We start from the raw sequence: 20,925 nt of genomic DNA on the forward strand, positions 1-20,925 counted from the left end.
ATTAGGCCTCCATCCTACTCCAGTATGACCTTGTTTCAACTTAATTATATATGCAATGACCCTATTCCCAAATAAGTTCATATTCTTTAGTATTGGAGATTAGGACTTCAACATATCTTTTATTTGGCGGGGGGGGGGGGGGGGGGCATGGGGGCATGTTCAGCCTATAATAGATGGTCACCATAAGAGGAGAGAATACCAGGGCGCCTGGGTGGCTCAGGTCATTCATGATCTCACAGTTTGTGAGTTCGAGTCCCACGTCAGGCTCTGTGCTGATAGCTCAGAGCCTGGAGCCTGCTTCAGATTCTGTGTCTCCCTCTCTCTCTGCCCCTCCCCCACTCGCACTCTGTCTCTGAAAAATGAATAAACGTTAAAAAAAATTAAAGAGGAGAGAATACCATAGAAACTGAAGACATCATCTTGTATCCAGGATTTATTCCAAGGAAGAATTACACTACAGCAGGGTAGAAGGTGAGACTTCTCAGGTATGTATTCCCACCTACTACTGGGCTTGCACATGGACTATCTGGGTTAAGTTGAAAGTGTATATTATCATGAGATATAGTGTATTCCTGCCCTCATATAAAGACTGAATGGCCCCAGATATAAGATAGTAGCTACTATCTTATAGTAGCTACTATAAGATAAGTTTCTCATAGTTCTCCCTATGAGAAAGTTCATCCTTTCTCATAGTTCTCCCTAACTATTCTGAGGCAGCTCTCCTGTTTAGAGGGAAATGATGGTGTGTAATTCTGATGAGGAAATGGGATAAGTGATTGTTATGGTAAGCCTGTCACTCTTTGCCAGAGAACTGTCTTTGATGTATAAAGCATTATTTGGGATCTAGATGAGAGAGCTAGCTGTACAGGAACAAGCCTAACCAAGGGGTGCAGCTAGCATTTAAGATACACACCCATTTTTCCGCCATCTCTTCTTTTCCTTTGATGAAACATATAGAACCTATTAATAAAAAGAAATACAAATTTTTAAAAAACATGAAAAGGAAATGGTAAAATGAGCTCTGCTCCAATCCAAAAGAAAAGAATGACAGCAATTTCCAATCAGGCCCTTTGTTCAAAGCCTATACAAGAATAGCAATATGACTGGGATTTGTAAATGACTGTAGCTGAAGTCTCCAACAAAAGCATGCTAATGATACAGAGTCAAATCACCAAATAGGCCCACCTCCAAATCCAGTTTCTCTAGATGGGAAGAGCATGGTCTTTAGGGGCAGCACTATCTTTTTTTTTTTTTTTTTTTTGAGAGAGAGAGAGAGAGAGAGAGAATACATGGAGGGGGAGGTAGTGGGAGAGAGGGAGAGAGAGAGAGAGAGAGAGAGAGAGAGAGAAAATCTTAAGCAGGATCCATGCCTAGGGTGGAGCCTGACACCGGGCTCAATCTCATGACCCTGATATCATGACCTGAGCCAAAATCAAGAGTTGGATGCTTGGGGCGCCTGGGTGGCTCAGTCGGTTAAGCGTCCGACTTCAGCCCGGGTCACGATCTCGCGGTCCATGAGTTCGAGCCCCGCGTCGGGCTCTGGGCTGATGGCTCAGAGCCTGGAGCCTGCTTCTGATTCTGTGTCTCCCTCTCTCTCTGCCCCTCCCCCGTTCATGCTCTGTCTCTCTCTGTCTCAAAAATAAATAAACGTTAAAAAAAAAAATTAAAAAAAAAAAAAAAAAAAAAAAGAGTTGGATGCTTAACTGACTGAGCCACCCAGGTCCCCCAGGTCAGCACTATCTCTTAATATGTGACCTTGGGCAAATGACTTAATCTCTCTGAATTTTTCTATGTGTAAAAATGAGGACAACTACCTAGCAGGGTTATGGTAAGGATTAAGTACTTAGCATAGTGCACAGCACATATAATAGGTGCTCCATTAAATTGAAGCTTTCTCCCAGCCCTGCAAACATATGCAATATAATCTGCCCACTGCCCCACCATTACCTACTCTTCTCTATCTTATTCTTTCTCCCCCTCTCTCTTTCTTAAGTTCCTATTTGTAACCTAGTTGAGGAGACATATAAATAGGAAATGACTTGCATTTAATTTTAAAAACTAACAAGTGAAAAACAATGGTGTATGTCACGGATTACTTTAGGTGCTGACACACTTCCACATTCATTAATTCAACAAATATTAAGTAACCACCCATGCCAGGCATGGTACTAGGCACAGGGTGTTCATTGATAAACAGAACATCTTCACTCCTTGTGGAGTTCACAATTTATGGGACAGAAAAGAAATGATAAATATATAATTTAAAAATATGTCAAATAGAAGTGGTGAAAATGGATATCATTTTCTTGTTCCTGATCTTAGAGGAAAAGCTCTCTATTTTTCACCATTGAGAAGAGGTTAGCTATGGGTTTTTCATATATGGCCTTTTTTATGTTGAGGTATGTTCCCTCTAGACCTACTTTGTTGAGGGTTTTCATCATGAATGAATATTGTATTCTGTCAGATGCTTTTTCTGCACCTATTGAGATGATCACATGGCTTTTATTCTCTCTCTTGTTAATGTGATGTATTATATTGATTGATTTGTGAATATTGAACCACCTTTACATCCCTAGACTAAATCCCACTTGATCGTAATGAATGATTTTTTTAATGTACTGTTGGATTTGGTTTGCTAATATTTTGTTGAGGACTTCTGGATCTATGTTCATCAGAGATATTGGCCTGTTAGCTGTTGTTGTTGTTGTTGTTGTTTTTCAGAGTCTTTATCTGATTTTGATATCAGGGTAATGCTAGCCTTGTAGAATGAATTTGGAAGTTTTCCTTCCTCTTATATTTTTTGGAATAGTTTGACAAGAATAGCTATTAATTCTTCTTTTATGTTTGGTAGAATTTACCTGTGAAGCCATCTGGTCCTGTTTGTTGGGAGATTTTTGATTATTGATTCAATTTCATTGCTGGTAGTTCATCTGTTCAAATTTTTCATTTCTTCCTGATTCAGTTTTAGAAGGTTATATGTTTCAAGAAGTCTACTTTCACCACTTCTATTCAACCTAGTACAGGAAGTCCTAGACACAGCAATCAGACAGCAACAACAAAAAATAAAAGGTATCCACATTGGTAAACAAGAAGTAAACTTTCACTATTGCAGATGACATGATAGTATATACAGAAAACTCTGAAGACTCCACCAAAAGAGTACTTAAATTGATAAACGAATTCAGTAAAGTCACGGGATGCAAAATTAATATACAGAAATCTGTTGCACTTCTATACACTAATAATGAAGTAGCAAAAGAAAAATTAAGAAAACAATCCCTTTACAATTGCACCAAAAATAATAAAATACCTAAGAATAAACTTAACCAAGGAGGTGAAAGATCTGTACCCCCAAAACCATAAGACACTGATAAAAGAAACTGAAAATGACACAAACATATGGAAAGATATTCCATGCTCATTGACTGGAAAAACCAGTATTGTTAAAATGTCCATACTATCCAAAGCAATCTACAGATTTCATGCAATCTTTATCAAAATACCAACAACATTTTTCACAGAAGTGGAACAAAGAATCCTAAGACCACAAAAGACCCTGCCTGAATAGCCAAAACAATGCTGGGAAAGAACAACAAACTGGAGGTATCACAATTCCAAATTTCAAGATGTACTACAAAGCTGCAATAATCAAAACAGTACGGGGCGCCTGGGTGGCGCAGTCGGTTAAGCGTCCGACTTCAGCCAGGTCACGATCTCGCGGTCCGGGAGTTTGAGCCCCGCGTCGGGCTCTGGGCTGATGGCTCAGAGCCTGGAGCCTGTTTCCGATTCTGTGTCTCCCTCTCTCTCTGCCCCTCCCCCGTTCATGCTCTGTCTCTCTCTGTCCCAAAAATAAATAAATGTTGAAAAAAAATTTTTTTTAATTAAAAAAAAATAATCAAAACAGTATGGTACTAGCACAAAAACAGACACATGGATCAATGGAACAAAAGCGAGAGCCCAGAAATAAACCCATATATGGTCAATTAATATACAACAAAGGAGGCAAGAATATACAATGCAGAAAGACAGTCTCTTCAATGAATGGTATTGGGAAAACTGGACAGCTACATGCACAAGAATGAAATTAGACCACTTTCTTATACCATACACACAAATAAACTCAAAATGTATTAAAGACCTAAATGTGAGACCTAAAACCATAAAAATCCTAGAAGGAAACATAGGCAGTGCTTTCTTTGACACGGGTTATAAAAACATTTTTCTAGATATGTCTCCTCAGGCAAGGGAAACAAAAACAAAATTAAACTATTGGGACTACTGCTTTTCACAGTGAAGGAAACCATCAACAAAATGACAAAGCAACCTACTGAGTGAGAGAAAATATTTGCAAATGATATATCCAATAAGGAGCTAATATCCAAAATATATAAAGAATTTCTACACTTCACAATATCAAAAAACCCCAAATAATCTAATTAAAAATGGGCAGAGGACTTGAATAGACATTTTTCCATAGTAGCCCTACAGATGCCCAAAAGACACATGAAAAGATGCTCAACATCACTAATCATCAGGGAAATATAAATCAAAACTACAACGAGATAGCACTTCACACTGTCAGAATGGCTAAAATCAAAAGGACAAGAGATAATCGTGTTGGTAAGGATGTGGAGAAATAGGAACCCTCCTGCACTGTTGGTGGGAATGCAAACTGGTGCAGCCACTCTGGAAAACAGTATGGAGGTTCCTCGCAAAATTAAAAATAGAACTATCACGTGACCCAGTAATTCCACTACTGGTTACTTACCTCAAGAAAGCAAAACACTATTTTGAAAAGATATATGCACCCCTATGTATATGGCAGTATTATTTACAATAGCCAAGATATGCAAGCAGCCCAAATGTCCATCCATAGATGAATGGATAAAGATGTGATAGATAGATAGATAGATAGATAGATAGATATAGATACAGATATAGATAATGGAATATTACTTGGCCATAAAAAAGAATGAGACCTTGCCATTTGCAACTACACGGATGGACCTAGAAGGTATAATGCTAAATGACAAAGTCAGACAGAGACAAATACTATATGATTTCACTCTTATGGAATTAAGAAACAAATGAACAAATAAAGAAAAAAAGATACAAACAAACAGATTCTTAAATACAGAGAACAAACTAGGGTGACAGAGGAGAGGTGGGTGGGGAGATAGGTGAAATAGAAAAACAAAAATGTTGAGTGCCATGGAAGAAATGATAGGTGCAATACTGAAAACTAATTAGAGAGCAGAAGGGAGACATAGCTGAGGAAGGATGGCCTTTCTGAAGTGACACTTCAACTGAAACCTGGAAGATGACAAGCTACACACATAAAAAACAATAGTAAGGTCTTCAAGACAGTGGGATCAGCATGTGCAAAGCAATGAGGCTGTCAGGAAATATTAGTATTTGAAAACCAGTTGGGGCACTGTCAACAAGCTAGACAGGACCCTTGTAGTAAAATCCAACTCTTACCATGCCCTCAATGCCCTTGCTAACTTGACCCCTGCCTCTCCCTGACCTCATCTCCTCCCACTGTCCATGCCACTTATTCTCTTTGTCCCTCTTACCTGCAGGTCTCATTCCCACCTCAGGCCTCTGCTTTAGCTGTTTCCTCTGCCTGGAAGGCTCCGCCCCAGATCTTCTCTTGGCTCCTGGCCCCTGTGGTCATTCAGGCCTCAGATCAAATGTCATCTCTGGAGAGAGATTGCTAATTATGGTCCTTCACGCCATCATCTTTTGGTGGTTTGCTCTCCTCCTGATGAGGGAATGTTGGGCAAGGTGAGAGCAAAGTACAGGCTAACAGCACCCACTCCCCCTGCCAGGTGGGATATGTGTGACATTCTTTGGACACCCCTGGCTACCCAAGAGCAAAGGAGAGGGGTTTAAGTGCTTGCTGTGGTGATGTGGGAAACAAAGGCAAATGAAAAATTAAATTCCCTTATTGCCTACTGCCCACTGACAAGTCCTTGAAACGGGCAGAGTGACGTCCTTCTAGGACCTCAGCTGCCTCGATGATGACACTTTGCTAGGAGCAAAAGGGAACCTTGGCTTAATTTTATCCTGACCCCTCAGGATCCTCTAAGTCTACTTTAACATATAAAAATTGCTTTGGAAACTTCCTGTATCTCAACTCCCCCAAGGTATATGCTGGCAATCATACCCCAAGCTTATGGCCCCCTGATCTACATGTGAAGGGTCTCACGACTGAGGTTTTTTTTCCTAACAGCAGCTGGCCCTCAAGGTCCTGGAAACCTTGCTTCCAAAATACCTTAGAGACTTACTCTATCCCCAACCCCCCTCCAACCTGAAGGTATTTAATCAGTTACCTGTCACCACCCCAGTGTGGCTCTTTCTGCCCTAGGGTCCTGTCCCCATGCTTAAGTAAATTCACCTTTTTGCGCCAAAGATGTCATCAAGAATTCTTTCTTGACCTTCAGCTCCAAACCCCATCATCACCCCAAAATCCCATCATTCCCATCCCTTATCACTATCAAACATTAATTCTGTGATTTGTCTTTTTTGCCCATTCTTTCCCACCAGAATGTAAATTCCATGAATGTATTTCTTACTGCTATAAATCTGGAGCCTAGGACAATATTAAGTATATAATAGAAACTCAAATATTATTTGTTGAATCAATGTTGAATGAAATTAAGCTAGAGAGGTAATGAAAGATAAAGTTTGTCTAAGACAAACTAGGAGGACTTCCTAAGAAGTATGCTTTGAATTAAAATAGTGGCAGCAAGGGAGAGGAGGTGGTGCGCAGCTACAAAACAAGAATTTGGGGAATTACTCGTTCATCTGTCTTTTTCACTAGATTATGAGCTCCTTTTGGGCTACAGATAGGTTTTATTAATCTACCCTCAGCACCTGGCCTAGAACCTATCACATTGTAGGCACTACCTAGGTGTTTGCAGAATAACTTGACTATGGGTGTGCAGACGGGTTCTACTAAATCGGCTGCAGCACAGTTCAGGAAAAGGCAAGTAAGTCCGGTGAACTGAGATTCGGCTTCCCAAGTAGCAAACGCACATCGTACCGGACCGTGAAGAAGCGAGGGTCTGAGCGCCGCAACAACGCGACTGCGCATTTCAGCCCCTCCTTGCGGGGTAGAAGAGCGCCGGCAATCTCGGCGCACGCAAGCGCGCTACATTCTTCCCGCCTCCAACAAGATGGCGGAGGCCAAGTAGCGAGGGGGCGGAGTGTGGCCGCCGGAAACCCGGCCGCTGCTGGGGGGAGCTGCGGGAGAAGGCCGGGGAGCAGCGGGCCGAGGTTGGCACGATGCTGTTCCCGGGAAGTGTTGTTGGTTACTGGTGAGGAAGGTGAAGCACAGTTGCCTTCCCGGCCCCCCGGCGCCCCCTATGTACGCCTGTCTGGGCTCGGGTCCGGTCGCCGTTTTGCCTGCTTCTGCACCACCCTCTACTCTCGGGTCCTGGAGCTCCGGCGGCGGCGGCGGCGGCGGCGGCGGCCGTGTCCCGCAGGAGAGGAAGCGCCCAGGCGGCGTCCGTACTTCTGGCCGCGGGGCGAACGTCTGGCAGGTGAGTGAAGCGTGAGCATTGGCGTCTTTGCCCCACCGTTGCTCCAGACCCTAGCGGTGCTCGGCCCGAGTCTGCCGTTCTCTTGTCTCCACGTCCCACCCTCTCCCCGCCCCGCGCCCTCTTTCAGGCCTCCAGTTGGACCCTGGCTTTGCAAGCCCTCCATTCTCACACAGTGGGTGGGGGTCGCGACGCCTGCCGCCCTCCGCATCTTTCCCGACTCCTGGTGAAGCTTCTCGCGTCCAAGCGGTCTCTCTTTCGCGTTAGGTGGGTGGGTCGTCGCCCCTCCTATTTTAGTCGCCTCCCCATCTTCCTGGTTTCGACCCTCTTGGCTTCCTTTAAAAGTTTAACTGTCTGGGAAGATTACCCGGTAGCCTCTCATATAGAGAGAGTTACAAAGAAAAAGCTTCACCTTGATGAGGGAGTCCAGTCCCCAGAAGAGGTGGTTTGAAGAGTTGGATTCCTTGGCCCATTGAACTGCAAAGGAGAGAATGGTGCCTGTGATGCAAATGATTGTTCATGGAAATTAATCTCTAAATCTTTGGTCTCCTAACTTTTGAGGCAGAGGCTTAAGTTTTCTAGGTCTAGTGAAAGAATTGGGAAGTGTTCGTTTTTAAAAGGAAGGCTTTGTGAATGTAAGATATGTAATGGCACAAGAAAGGTTAAGTGATTTATTCTTTTATCCAATGTTCGCTTAAATTGCCCAGTGAAGCTTTAGAATACCGTATTGTACAAGCCCTTTGTTTTATTTAGAAAGGGCTAAAATGGAGAAAAGCTTTTTAAACTAAAAACTTCTCAAATTTCTTGGATTCTCAATTGTTGTTACTACTTAACAGTCCCTGTAAGACCTGATTATTTTTTGCAAAATTCAGGCTGTGCCAGTCTCAGTTCTTTCTTTATTACTGGGGCAAGGGTACTCAGAATTAATGGTGTAAGAAACTGTCCTGAATAACCTGGTACCTTGCCAGAGTTTATAAGTGCAAACCACAGGATTGAAGTAGTAGTGGAGGAAGTTGCCATGGCTGATTCTCCCATATTTTCCATCTTTTTGCTGTTATCTCAGCTCTGTCCTCCTGTTTGGGCTTCCTGCTCAAAGTGGCTTCCCTCCTAGCAAAACAAGATGGCTATCAGCAGTATTCATGTGATAGCCTTCTTAATTTACTTCCATACGGAGAACTAATTGGATAATTTCTCAAGAGCCCCCAAATTGTAAAACTGAGATTATAGATGTAAATGATAGCTTCTCCTTTGAGATTACAAATAGGTGGACCTTTTTTATTAACATTAAATTGCATAATATCATTTGTTGAAACTATGCTAGGTGCTCTCCCAGGTTATGAAAGCACAAACTATCCTTGCCCTATTGGAATTCTATACTAACAGTCTTTAATATGTGGGTTATATAATTGGCCTGACAGATTTGTTTACTTTTCATTCTGCCTCATGACACATAATCTGTTTTTCCCTTTGTTGTAGACTCTGACCTTAATGAATTTCCTTTTAAATTAATTTATTTTTATTTTTATTTTTATTTTTTTAATTTCCTAAATTTGGAGATAGAATTGTTTAGTTCAAAAAAAGAGGAGATATTTTTATGTTCGATTCCTGTATGAGCTAGTTCATTCATTTGTTTGTTTTAGGCCTTCATTTTTCTACAACTAAGGACTGCATGTTTTTAAAGGGGGTTATGTCTCAATTCTGTGCTTCTGGCTGAAGAGATAGTAGGACTAACTCCAGTCAGTGCCTCTCTGCCTCTGGCAAAATAATTCGAAGGGTTGTGTCAAAACACATCTCTGATCACAAACTGTCATTAAAATCTCTCACTCTTCCACTCTTATGGTACCTGTTTTCTGTCTCTCACACTGTCTTTATGAACCCCTCTTTGTCTCTCTATTCATCCAACCCATTAGCCTACTGCTGATTTCATTTGCCTCCCTACATAACCAGGATCTCACTGTCATCAGTTTTTACTAAGCTCTCACTGATGCCCTAGAATGCGTTATTTTCTGTAGGTTTACCTTTCTAGTGCCCAGTCCAGAGTAAGCATTATCACTAGCTCTTTCGGTTTGATTCCTGACATCCTAAAGGATGCAAGAGACCGTTGTATGAGGATATAGGTTCATTTCCATACAAGTTGGTGCCCTGTTCTCTCCTGGGTTTTAAGTGCTGGTCGTGTACCTTTCTGTCTCATTTCCAGAAGGTTTTTATAGCAAATAACTTGATACCTTCCTTTCTTGAGAAAAATCTCAACTGTCTGAGGTATATTCTTTTCTATCCTCTGTATTATTTCCTTATTTACTCCTATCTCACAAAAGGAAATATTCTCCCCTCCTGATGTGTCCACAGTCATCCCTCCCCATCCTTCTTTCTGTAGAACTGTCCATTATCATTTCTTCTTCAGTCTCTCCCTCTCTAGCCTATGTACATGCTTATATCTTTCTCAAGGCTGCCAAATACAGTGCTGTGTAACTCAGTAAAGCCAGTCTGAATTTTGAGCCTGCTGTGCCACTGTATTTTTATTCTTTAGTCCCAGGAGCCTAGTGTAGTAGCAAGAATATTTGACTTTTGACCGAGGTGAATCTGGGTTTGAAGTCTCTTAAAAACACTTAGTGGCTATGTGGCTGTGGGCAAGTTACTACTCAGACTCTGTTCTTTATCTATAAAATAGAGTGTTAAACTTAGAGTCATAATTGAAGGAGTTTAGCACATGTTAGATATCCATCCAAGTGTTTGGTACATTATGGAGTTCCTAATAAATATAAAATATTCTCCTTTGCACTCTCACTTCCTTTACCATTTCAGTACTGAAATTGCTATTTTAAAAGTCCCCTATGACCTCCTAATCACCGCATCTATTGGCTTTCCTTCAGTCATCCTTGGTTTCCTAAAACCATATACACCATAGGAATAAGATTATCTGATTTCTTGGTTCTTCTGCATTGTATGTCCTGATTCTTTTAGATATCTGAAAGGTTTTTTTCACATTCCTGCATTGTTCTTCCCCCAAAACAGTGATTCATATATTAGGATGCAAACTGGATTTAAAAGCAAAAAAGAGTGTATTGGCTCATGTGATTGGCAAGTGCATAGATAGAATTGGCTTCAAGAGTAGTTTGTTCATGGGCTTATGTCATTGGGGCTGAAACTCCATTTTTCTGCTATTATCTCAATTTTGTCCTACTGTTTGGGCCTTATGCTCAGACTGGCTTCCCTCCTAAAAAATAAATAAATGGTTATCAGCAATGTTCATGTGATAGCCTTCTTTATTTATTTCCAAAGGTAAAGAGAAGGATTCTCTTTTCGACTAGCCTTTTCCCAAAAGTCCTAAGCTCTGTTCTGATTGAACAAATTAGAAGGATCATGCTGCCAAGTCTGTCACAATGTCTTTGTCAAGAGGGGTGGAATTATTCTAATTGGCCTAACTCATGGATGAACCTTATCTAAAATGAGGGAGAGATAACCAGTGTACTCAGGGGTCTTTGTGCTTTTCACTGTGTTTTCTTGGTGGTTATATCCTGTTTTTGAAACCTTTTTTTTTTTTAATGTTTATTTATTTTTGAGAGAGAGAGAGAGAGAGAGACAGAGACAGAGAGACAGAGCATAAGCAGGGGAGGGGCAGAGAAAGAGAGAGACGCAGAATCCGAAGCCGGCTCCAGTCTCTGAGCTGTTAGCACAGAGCCCAATGCTGGGCTCGAACTCTCGAGCAGTGAGATCATGACCTGAGCTGAAGTTGGACGCTCGACCAACTGAGCCACCCAGGTGCCCCATCCTATTTTTAATGACACAAATCATTTTTGTGTGGAATGTTTCCCAGTTCTGCAACTTGACTTCTCACCTACATTGCTTGCTATATTTCTCTTAAATGTACTACTGTAAGCTTAACTCAAACCAGTTGGAATCAAATGGAATTTGATTTTCATGTACCTATCCTCACCTAGTGTGTTTACGTGTGCATGTGTGTATATGTATTTCTCTTCCTTCTAATTTCTCTCTTCTAAACACCTTTCTCCCAGCAACCCACTCTAACCTTGGTTCTTCTCCCACTTTCAGCATCTGTCATATCTTAAATATATCTTGTATTAGTTTGGCCTCAGGTTACATAATACCCGACCAATAGTAAACAGTATTTCACATAAAAAGCCCAGAGTGGGAGGATTCCTGGTTAGTCACTGTAGCTGTACAGTGATGTTATATCCAGGATCCAGGTAGTTTTCATTTTTATCCTTAGCGTGCTCATCTTTGTGCTCATTGTGCCCTTGTCCTCTCGTTGTACATTGCTCTTGCTGCTCCACACATCACATTCTCACACAGCCACCAAAGATAGGAGGAAGTTTGTCCTCTCTTGATTAGGCAAGTAAACCTTTCACAGAAATCCTATGTCAGATGTCATCTTGGCACGTTTAGACCCTACTTGCAAGGGGGCTGGAAAATACATTATCTGGCATTTCAGTCTAAGAGGAAGTTAGGAAGGTAACCAACAAGATCGGTGACATATCTTGATAGTATTTTATGGAGAAGTAAGTTTAAATAAATAAGAATTTTCCGATAGTAGGAGCAAACTTATAGCACTGCAAGGGTTGATATAAGCTATATGTAGGATAGTCATAAATAACTGATTAAAATCTGATTATGTAAAATTAAGGTATTTGAGTGGTATATCCCAGTTATTCTAAGGTTGATGTTAAGTACATTTATGCATAGATGGTGGAACCACTGTGAGAAATGGGTACATACAGAACTCTTAGGAAATAGGTTTGTATTTCCCCTTGGAGGTGGGAAGCATTTGGAAATACATGGGGACATTTTTGGTTGTCACAATGATTTTGAACTCCTACTGACAATTAGTGGATACAGATCAGATATACTAGAAGTCCTGTGATGTTGCCCACAAAACAGGATTCATCCCTTCATATATGCCAATAGTGGCCTTATACCTTGAAATATACTTTGCTTTTTGAAAGAATTGGTAAACATTCATCTGTATTCTTATATTGCAAGTGACAGAAAATCACATTCAAACTGCTTAAACAATAAAGGGAATGATTAGATCTTGTAATTAAACTTTATCTAAGGCTTTATCCTGCCTGAAACCATCAAGGACTTGGCTCAGTTTCTCTGTGATTTGTTCTGCTCTGTCATTCCTCTTGTTTTGGTTTCATTCTCAGGCTAGCACATCGCAGCACATTACTGGAGCACTGTCAGACTTAAAACCCTCATTTCACATATAAAGTAAATTGGAGAATACTTTTTGCAAGTATTTGTTGAGTATCATCACTACTAAAACCTTCCCTAAACAACCCCCCAAAGTTGATTATTTCCCCTGTTGTGCTATAATTTTTTAATCTATATTTGTATCTCTATTGTATGTCATATTCTATAAGTATTGTTTTTCTATGTCTCATGCATTACCTTGTGTTAATTATTTTTGTATTCTTAATGTCTAGAATATTCTGACTTAGAGGTATACAATAACTGTTTATGGAAAGAATCAGTGAATGACATAGGAAGGAAGGATGTGGGAAGAGACAGAGAATTATAAGAAGGCCCCATCCCTTAGTTGTTATTGAATCTGGAATTACGTGCATTGTACTCCTTCTACCACCAAAGCAGGTATATAATGCTCTTGTGATTAATAGTGTGTAAAATCATTTGAAAGCCTTACTAAATTCTAGTAGTGTTTTTTCATTATTTTCTCAACAAAACTAAAAGCAGTAACTATCATTCATCCAATAAATATTTTGGAAAGTCTGCTATGTGCATGTAATGTAGTAACAATGGTGAACAAAACCTAACCTGTGTTCTCTCTGAGTGTGAATGTTAGGGATGCAGTTAATAAACATTATCCATGTGAACACACAGACACATGAGGTAGTTAATAGGCTTTGACATAAATAAAGAAGTTTCAGTGGATAATAGAGTAACAGGGGGCGCCTGGGTATCTCAGTTAAGTGTCCGACTTTAGCTTAGGTCGTGATCTCATGGTTCTTGGGTTCCAGCCCTGCCTCAGGCTCTGTGCTGACAGCTCAGAGCCGGGGGCCTGCTTCAGATTCTGTCTCCTTCTCTCTCTGAGCGTTCCCCCGCGCTCGCTCTCACATGTGCGCTCGCTCTCTCTCTCTCTCTCTCAAAAATAAATAAACATTAAAAATTTTTTTAAAGAGTAACAGGATGCTACCTTAGATAGGTTGGTGAGAGAAGGGCTTTTTGAGAAGCCCTTTGAGCTAAGAGACCTGAAGGAAGTGATGGAGTAAGCCTTGGAGCTAACTGAGGGAAAATGTTTAGAGGGAGCAGCAAGTACCTTCTGAATGGAAATGTGTTTGGCATATTGGAAGAACAACATTCCAGCAGTGTGGCTGGAATAGAGCCAGTGAAGGGGAGAGTGGTAGGACAGGCAGAGGCTAGATCAGGTAGGGCATTGAAGGTCATGGAAAGACTGGATTTTACTCTGGGTGAAATGGTAATCATTGAAGGGTTTAAGCATGGGAATATCCAGATTTGACTTGTTATTTTGGAGGATTACTCTGACTACATGGTGAAAATTGATTGTACAAGGCAAAAATGGAAGCAGGAAAACCAGTTAGGAAAATAATTTAGGTTGGAAATACGCTGCTTGGAGAAGCAGCCCCTTTAATGGTAGAGGAGCAAAGAAATATTCAGATTTGTGATACACTTAGAAAGCGGAGTAATTAGGGGGGCTGGGTGGTTCATTTAGTTGGTGTCTGACTCTAGATTTCAGCTCAAGTCGTGATCCTAGTGTCATGGTTTCGAGCCCCATGTCGGGTTCCGTGCTGAGCATGGAGCCTGTTTGGAATTCTCTCACCCCCCTCTGCCCCTCTCCCCTGCTTACACATGTACGTACTCTCTCTCAAATAAAATTTTTTTAAAAAGTAGAGTATTTAGGATTTACTGATGGATTAGATGTGGAGTATGAGGGAAAGAGAAGTAAAGGATGACTCCCAAGTTTTTCAACATGACCAACTGGGGAAAGGTGGCACATTTTACTGAGATGAGGGCTATGGGGCAGGGGTAGGGGTAGGTTTGGAGATGTAAATCAATTTTGTTTTGAATGTGGCTATGTTTGAGATACTTATCAGATAGTATTCAAGTGGATACATTGAATAGGCATATATATGAGGAGTTTAAGGAAGAGGTAGAAATTATCAGTGTATAGGTGGTATTTAGGGCCCTGGCACCAGGTATCACCTAAGGAGTGAGAATGAGATTTATGAAACCTGTTAATACTAAAAATGTTTCTTATATCAAAGATTGGGAGCCACTGTGTTGAATAGTAATAGTTACAACATTCAGAGTCTGGAAAGGATAATGAGGAAATTCTCTGAGAAAGAGGCAGGACTTGACCTGGACTTCAAAGAATGGATAGGGTAGAAAAGGCTTTTTCCTTCTCTCATGCCAAGTACAGTACGTGTAGTACTGTAGTAGCATGTAGTGAGCATTCTATAGATGCTGGTGAATGAACAAAAAGCACTTAGGCTCAGGAGCAGCTGGAGCAGAGGTTTGGTAGCAAGGAAGCCTAAAGTGTTTTAAAAGAAATTCAGAGAACTAGAGAAGAAAAGTTTGTTCTGGGAAAGAGTGAAAAGTAAGATTGGGTAGTTCAAAGCTTAAATTGTAAAATGACAGTTATATTTAACCCTAACAGATTTCAAGTCTGTTTCTGTTGTTTGTGCAGTGCCTTTAGTGTCTGGCCTCTAATAGATGCTCAGTAAATATTGAAAAAGTGAATATGGAATTCCCAAATGAAAGATTTATATCTACTGTGTTCTTTTCTTCTCGTTAAAGTATGCTGGAATGCAAACTATGTTAAGTGATACAGGGTTAACCTTACGTTTGCTTCAATTTATTATTATTTCTAATGATAAGCATTAAACATTTATATTTTGTGATTGATAACAAATTACTTGAGACATACCTCACAACTGGTCAGAAAATACCAGTGGATTGGCAAAACTGAAATTGAAAATGAGGAGCCGTGACCATCTTTTATTCAGAGATTAACAGTTATTTTGTTCTTATGGAAATGACTGATTGAAGCCTGTTAATAGATCATTTTCTTTTTTAGCTGTCAAGGAGCAAACTGGTTTAGAATTATGGCCAGAAAATTGGACATGATATATCTGTGACTATCTAATTTTTAAGGTTATATGATTTAAAACACTAGTTATAATTAGAAATTATTATAAATAGCAAATTATAGGCTTACACAGTTTAACTGTTAGAAAATAATTTACCTGATTAATATCATGCTGAGATTAAAATTGAAATTTTAGTTACATTTTGAAGTAGTTAAAAAATAGGATATATTAGGTTTGTGATTATTTTCTTCAGTTCTTGTGTACCACATTATTAAAGCTTTATATAGTCATTAAAGGAAATTCAGGAAGTAAACTAAAAAGTAAAGATAACATCCATAAGCTCATCATATAAAGAAAATCAGTATAGTTTTTGTCTCCCCCAACCCCTCTCTCCCTCCTTCTCATTTTGTCTTTTTTTCTGTGCCTATGACATTCCCACCCCACCCCCCCGTTTAGTCATAGTACAAATGTATGTGTGTATATATTTCCAGCTTTAAAAAATTAGGTTATTTGCATTTCTTAGACTATTTTGTAAATTGTATTTTTATTGACTGCATAATAATCCCATTGTAAGAATCCTTTTTCTTTTTTTTTATTTTTTTTTTTTTTTTTTTTTTTTGGGACAGAGACAGAGCATGAATGGGGGAGGGGCAGAGAGAGAGGGAGACACAGAATCGGAAACAGGCTCCAGGCTCTGAGCCATCAGCCCAGAGCCCGACGCGGGGCTCGAACTCACGGACCGCGAGATCGTGACCTGGCTGAAGTCGGACGCTTAACCGACTGCGCCACCCAGGCGCCCCAAGAATCCTTTTTCTTAACTGTTCCCTGTAGTTATTTAGTCATTTTCCATTTTATTTTCATTTGTGCAGTGAACATCTTAGCACATTATGGATTTCTTTTTCTCTTTATCTTGGCCATTTCCCTTAAGATGAGTTCACAGATAATGGAGTTACTAGATGATAGGCTGCAAACATCTTTAAGGTTAATAATGCATGTTGCCAGTTTGTACAATGTCTTATAGGCCCAATAAATGTTAATTGGTTGGAAATTAATCATAATGGGAGGGAAATTAGGACCTACAGAGTTCCTGACCTTTAGTGACAGTCTTAAATCAGCCTTTTGTTCATCTCCAAGTATTTCTTTGTTTTTTTTCCTATAACATATATTCTAGATTATATATAAAACATAAAATGAAGAACTTAATGTGTTATTGTAAACACACAAAGTTATTACCCAGGTCAAAAAATAGAACACTGCCTCATCCTAGGGCTGCTCTCCCTGTCTTGTTCCTCATCTCAGAGAGAAAGCATTTAACATTTCACTCCCAAGTGCATTGGCCAAAACTTTGTTTTTTGTTATTTTGTTTTTATTTAAACTTCTATCATACTAATGAAGTTCCCTGCTCAAAATCAATCTTCAGAAATCTGTTGCATTTCTATACACCAATAATGAAGCAGCAGAAAGGGAAATTAAGAAAACAATACCATTTATATTGAATCAAAAATAACAAGACATCTAGGAATAAACCTATCCAAAGAGGTGAAAGACCTGTACTGAAAACTATAAAACACTGATGAAAGAAATTGAAGACAACACAAAGAAATAAAAAGACATGGGAATGCAAGCTGGTGCAGCCACTCTGGAAAACAGTATGGAGGTTCCTCAAAAGAACTAAAAATATAACTACCCTACGACCCAGCAATTGCACTACTAGGCATTTATCCAAGGGATACAGGTGTGCTGTTTCAAAGGGACACATGCACCCCAATGTTTATAGCAGCACTATCAATGATAGCCAAAGTATGGAAAGAGCCCCAATGTCCATCGATGGATGAATGGATAAAGATGTGGCATATATATACAGTGGAGTATTACTCAGCAATCAAAAAGAATGAAATCTTGCCATTTGCAACTACGTGGATGGAATTGGAGAGTATTATGCTAAGTGAAATTAGTCAGTCAGAGAAAGACAAATATCATATGACTTCATTCATCTGAGGAATTTAAGAGAAAAAACAGATGAACATAAGGGAAGGGAAACAAAAATAATATAAAAACAGGGAGGGGGACAAAACAGAAGAGACTCATAAATATGGAGAACAAACAGAAGGTTATTGGAGGGGTTGTGAGAGGGGGGGTTGGACTAAATGGGTAAGGGGCACTAAGGAATCTATTCCTGAAATCAGTGTTGCACTATATGCTAACTAATTTGGATGTAAATTTTAGAAAAAAATTAAAATAAAATAAAATAAAATAAAATAAAATAAAATAAAATAAAAAGAAATACATAAGAAAAAGGAGGAAGAGGAGAGAGAAGGAGGGGGAAAGAAGGATAAATGACTGGAACAATAACAACCACAAATAATGATTTTTCCAGTTCAATCATATTCATTGAGCTTTTAAATATAACAAAATAACATACCTGTATGTTTTATTTTTTCAAATATTGAATAAATAGTATAAATTAAAAAAAAGAAAGAAATGGAAAGGCATTCCATGCTCATAGATTGGAAGAACAAATATTGTTAAAATGTCTATACAACCCAAAACAATTTACAGATTTAATGCAGTCCCTATCCAAATACCAATAGCATTTTTCACAGAACTAGAACACATAATCCTAAAATTTGTATGGAACTACAAAAGAACCCAAGTAGCCAAAGCAATCTTGAAAAAGAAAAGTAAAGCTGGAGGCATCATAATTTGGACTTCCAAGTTATATTACAAAGCTGTAGTAATCAAAATAGTATGGCATAAGCATATCTATGTAGATCAGTGGAGCAGAATAGAAAAGCCAGAAATGAACCCACAATTATATGGTGAATTACTCTTCAACAAAGCAGGAAAGAATATACAACAGACAAAAGACAGTCTCTTCAACAAATAGTGTTGGGAAAACTGGACAGCAACATGCAAAAGAATGAAATGGAGCCACTTTCTTACACCATCCACAAAATAAATTCAAAATGGATGAAGGACCTAAATGTGAGACCTGAAACCATAAAATCCTAGAAAAGAGCACAGGCAGTTAATTTCTCTGCCATCAACCATAGCAACTTCTTTCTAGATAGGTCTCCCGACACAAGGGAAACAAAAGCAAAAATAAACTATTGGGACTACATCAAAATAAAAAGTGTCTGCACAGTGAAGGAAAGAATCAACAAAACTAAAAGACAACCGACTGAATGGGAAAATATATTTGCAAATGACCTATGTGATAAGGATTAGTATCCAATATACATAAAGAACTTACACAACTCAACATCCAAATAATCCAATGAAAAAATGGGCAGAAGACATGAACAGATATTTCTCCAAGAAGACATCCAGGTAACCAACATGAAAAGATGCCCATCATCACTTACCATCAGGGAAATGCAAATCAAAACTACAATGGGGTATCACCTCACACCTGTCACAATAGTTAAATCATAAGAAACAATAGCTGTTGGTGAGAATGTAGAGAAAAAGGAACCCTCCCGCACTGTTGGTGGAAAAGCAAACTGGTGCATCCACTGTGGAAGACGGTATGGAGGTTCCTCAAAAAGTTAAAAGTAGAACTACCCTCCGATCCAGCAGTTGCACTGCTGGGTATTTATCCAAAGAATACAAAAACACTAATTCAAAGGGATACATGTACCCCTATGTTTATAGCAGCATTATTTAAAATAGCCAAGATATGGAAACAGCCCACTGATGGATAAGAAAGTAGTATATATACAATGAAATGTTATTCAGCCTTTAAAAAGAATGAAATATGGGGCACCTGGGTGGCTACATATACGACTCTCAGTTTCAACTCAAATCATGATCTCATGATTTGGTGAGTTCGAGCCCTACATTGGGCTCTGTATGGACGGTGTAGAGCCTGCTGTGATTTTCCCTCCATCTATGCCCCTCCCCTGCTCGCTCTATGTCTCTCTCAAAATAAATAAACTTTAAAAAAATTATAAAATAAAGAATGAAATCTTGCCATTTGCAATGACATGGATGGGTCTAGAGAGTATAATGCTAAGTGAAACAAGTCAGAGAAAGACAAATAACCATATAATTTCACTCATGTGGAATTTAAGAAACAAAACAAATGGGCAAAGGGGAAAAAAAAAGAGAGATAAACCAAGAAACAGACTCTTACCTATAGAGAACCAACTGATGGTTACCAGAGGGGAGGTGAGTGGGAGGGAGATGAAATAGGTGACAGGGATTAAGAAGTGCATTTGTCAAGATAAGCACTGGGTGATTAAAACTTAAAAAAAGTTCTCTGTTGTGTCTTGTTTACTAACAATTTTGTGTTCTGTTTGTTTGAATTTAATGCTTTTCTTTTTTTTTTTGTGACTCTTCATTACCATATGAACTTAATATATTGAATTATATTTTATTTAACTGTTAAACCTAATCTGATACCTGGGATAAACCTAATTTGGTTTTACTATATTATCTTTTTAAATTACTGCTGGGTTCAGTTTATTAATATTTTGTTTGGGAGTTTACATCAGTGTTCATAAATGAGATGGCCCATATTCTTGTTAAGATTTGAAATCAATGTTATGCTATGCTAGCCTCATAAAGTGAATTGACCCTTATTTTCTATTCTAGAAAAGTTTGTGTTTGATTGGAATTATCTTTCCTCAAATTTTTGCTACAATCTGGCAGAGAAGCCATCTGGGCTGGGAATTTTCTTTGTGGATAGATTTATTTTTATTTTTATTTTTTAATATTTATTCATTTATGAGAGAGAGCACAAGCAGGGTAGGGGCAGAGAGAGAGGGAGACGCAGAATTGAAGCAGGCTCCAGGCTCTGAGCTGTCAGCACAGAGCCCGACGTGGGGCTCAAACTGACGGACTGCAAGATCATGACCTGAGCCGAAGTCAGATGCTTACCCGACTGAGCCACCCAGGCGCCCCTTGCTGATCCTTTTTATTGCATGTTTGTGTTCTGCTGAACTGATTTCTTTTTTTCTTTTCTTTTTCTTTTCTTTTTTTTTTTTCTTTTCTTTTCTAATCTTTTTTCTTCTCTTTTCTTTTCATGTTTATTTCTTTTGGGGAGAGAGAGAGAGATAGAACAAGCAGGGGAGGGGTAGAGAGAGGGAGACACAGAATCCCAAGCAGGCTCCAGACTCTGAGCTGCCAGCACAGAGTCTGTTGCAGAGCTCAAACCCGCGAACCGCAAGACCATGACCTGAGACCATGACCTGAGCCGAAGTCAGAAGCTTAACCCACTGAGCCACCCAGGCACCCCTTGCTGATCCTTTTTATTGTGTGTGTTCTGTTGAACTGATTTCTTTTCTCTTTTC

General features: G+C 39.4%; 1 protein-coding gene and 1 long non-coding RNA gene across 9 annotated transcripts in view; one reads left to right on the plus strand and one right to left on the minus strand.

Annotated features, from left to right (window-relative positions):
• Nucleotides 1–2,922: 2,922 nt before the first annotated feature.
• Nucleotides 2,923–7,141, minus strand: LOC115521280. Its single transcript, XR_003971013.1, has 3 exons — nucleotides 7,054–7,141; nucleotides 5,577–5,764; nucleotides 2,923–3,029 (listed from the first exon to the last, which is right to left on the minus strand). It is a non-coding gene; the product is annotated as an uncharacterized LOC115521280 (long non-coding RNA).
• A 118-nt stretch (nucleotides 7,142–7,259) lies between these two features.
• APC (APC regulator of WNT signaling pathway) overlaps nucleotides 7,260–20,925 on the plus strand; it is a 148,754-nt gene continuing 135,088 nt past the window's right edge. For 3 of the 8 annotated variants that reach the window (XM_030326328.1, XM_030326354.1, XM_030326379.1), the window contains exon 1: nucleotides 7,260–7,547. In XM_030326328.1, coding sequence (XP_030182188.1) covers nucleotides 7,371–7,547 — 177 coding nt within the window. In that variant the 5' untranslated portion in view covers nucleotides 7,260–7,370. The remainder of the gene's footprint in view (nucleotides 7,548–20,925) is intronic. The other 5 variants (XM_030326336.1, XM_030326362.1, XM_030326405.1 and 2 more) reach the window with 2 other exon arrangements.

Source organism: Lynx canadensis, chromosome A1 (genome assembly GCF_007474595.2).
Source record: "Lynx canadensis isolate LIC74 chromosome A1, mLynCan4.pri.v2, whole genome shotgun sequence".
Lineage (NCBI taxonomy): Eukaryota > Metazoa > Chordata > Mammalia > Carnivora > Felidae > Lynx > Lynx canadensis.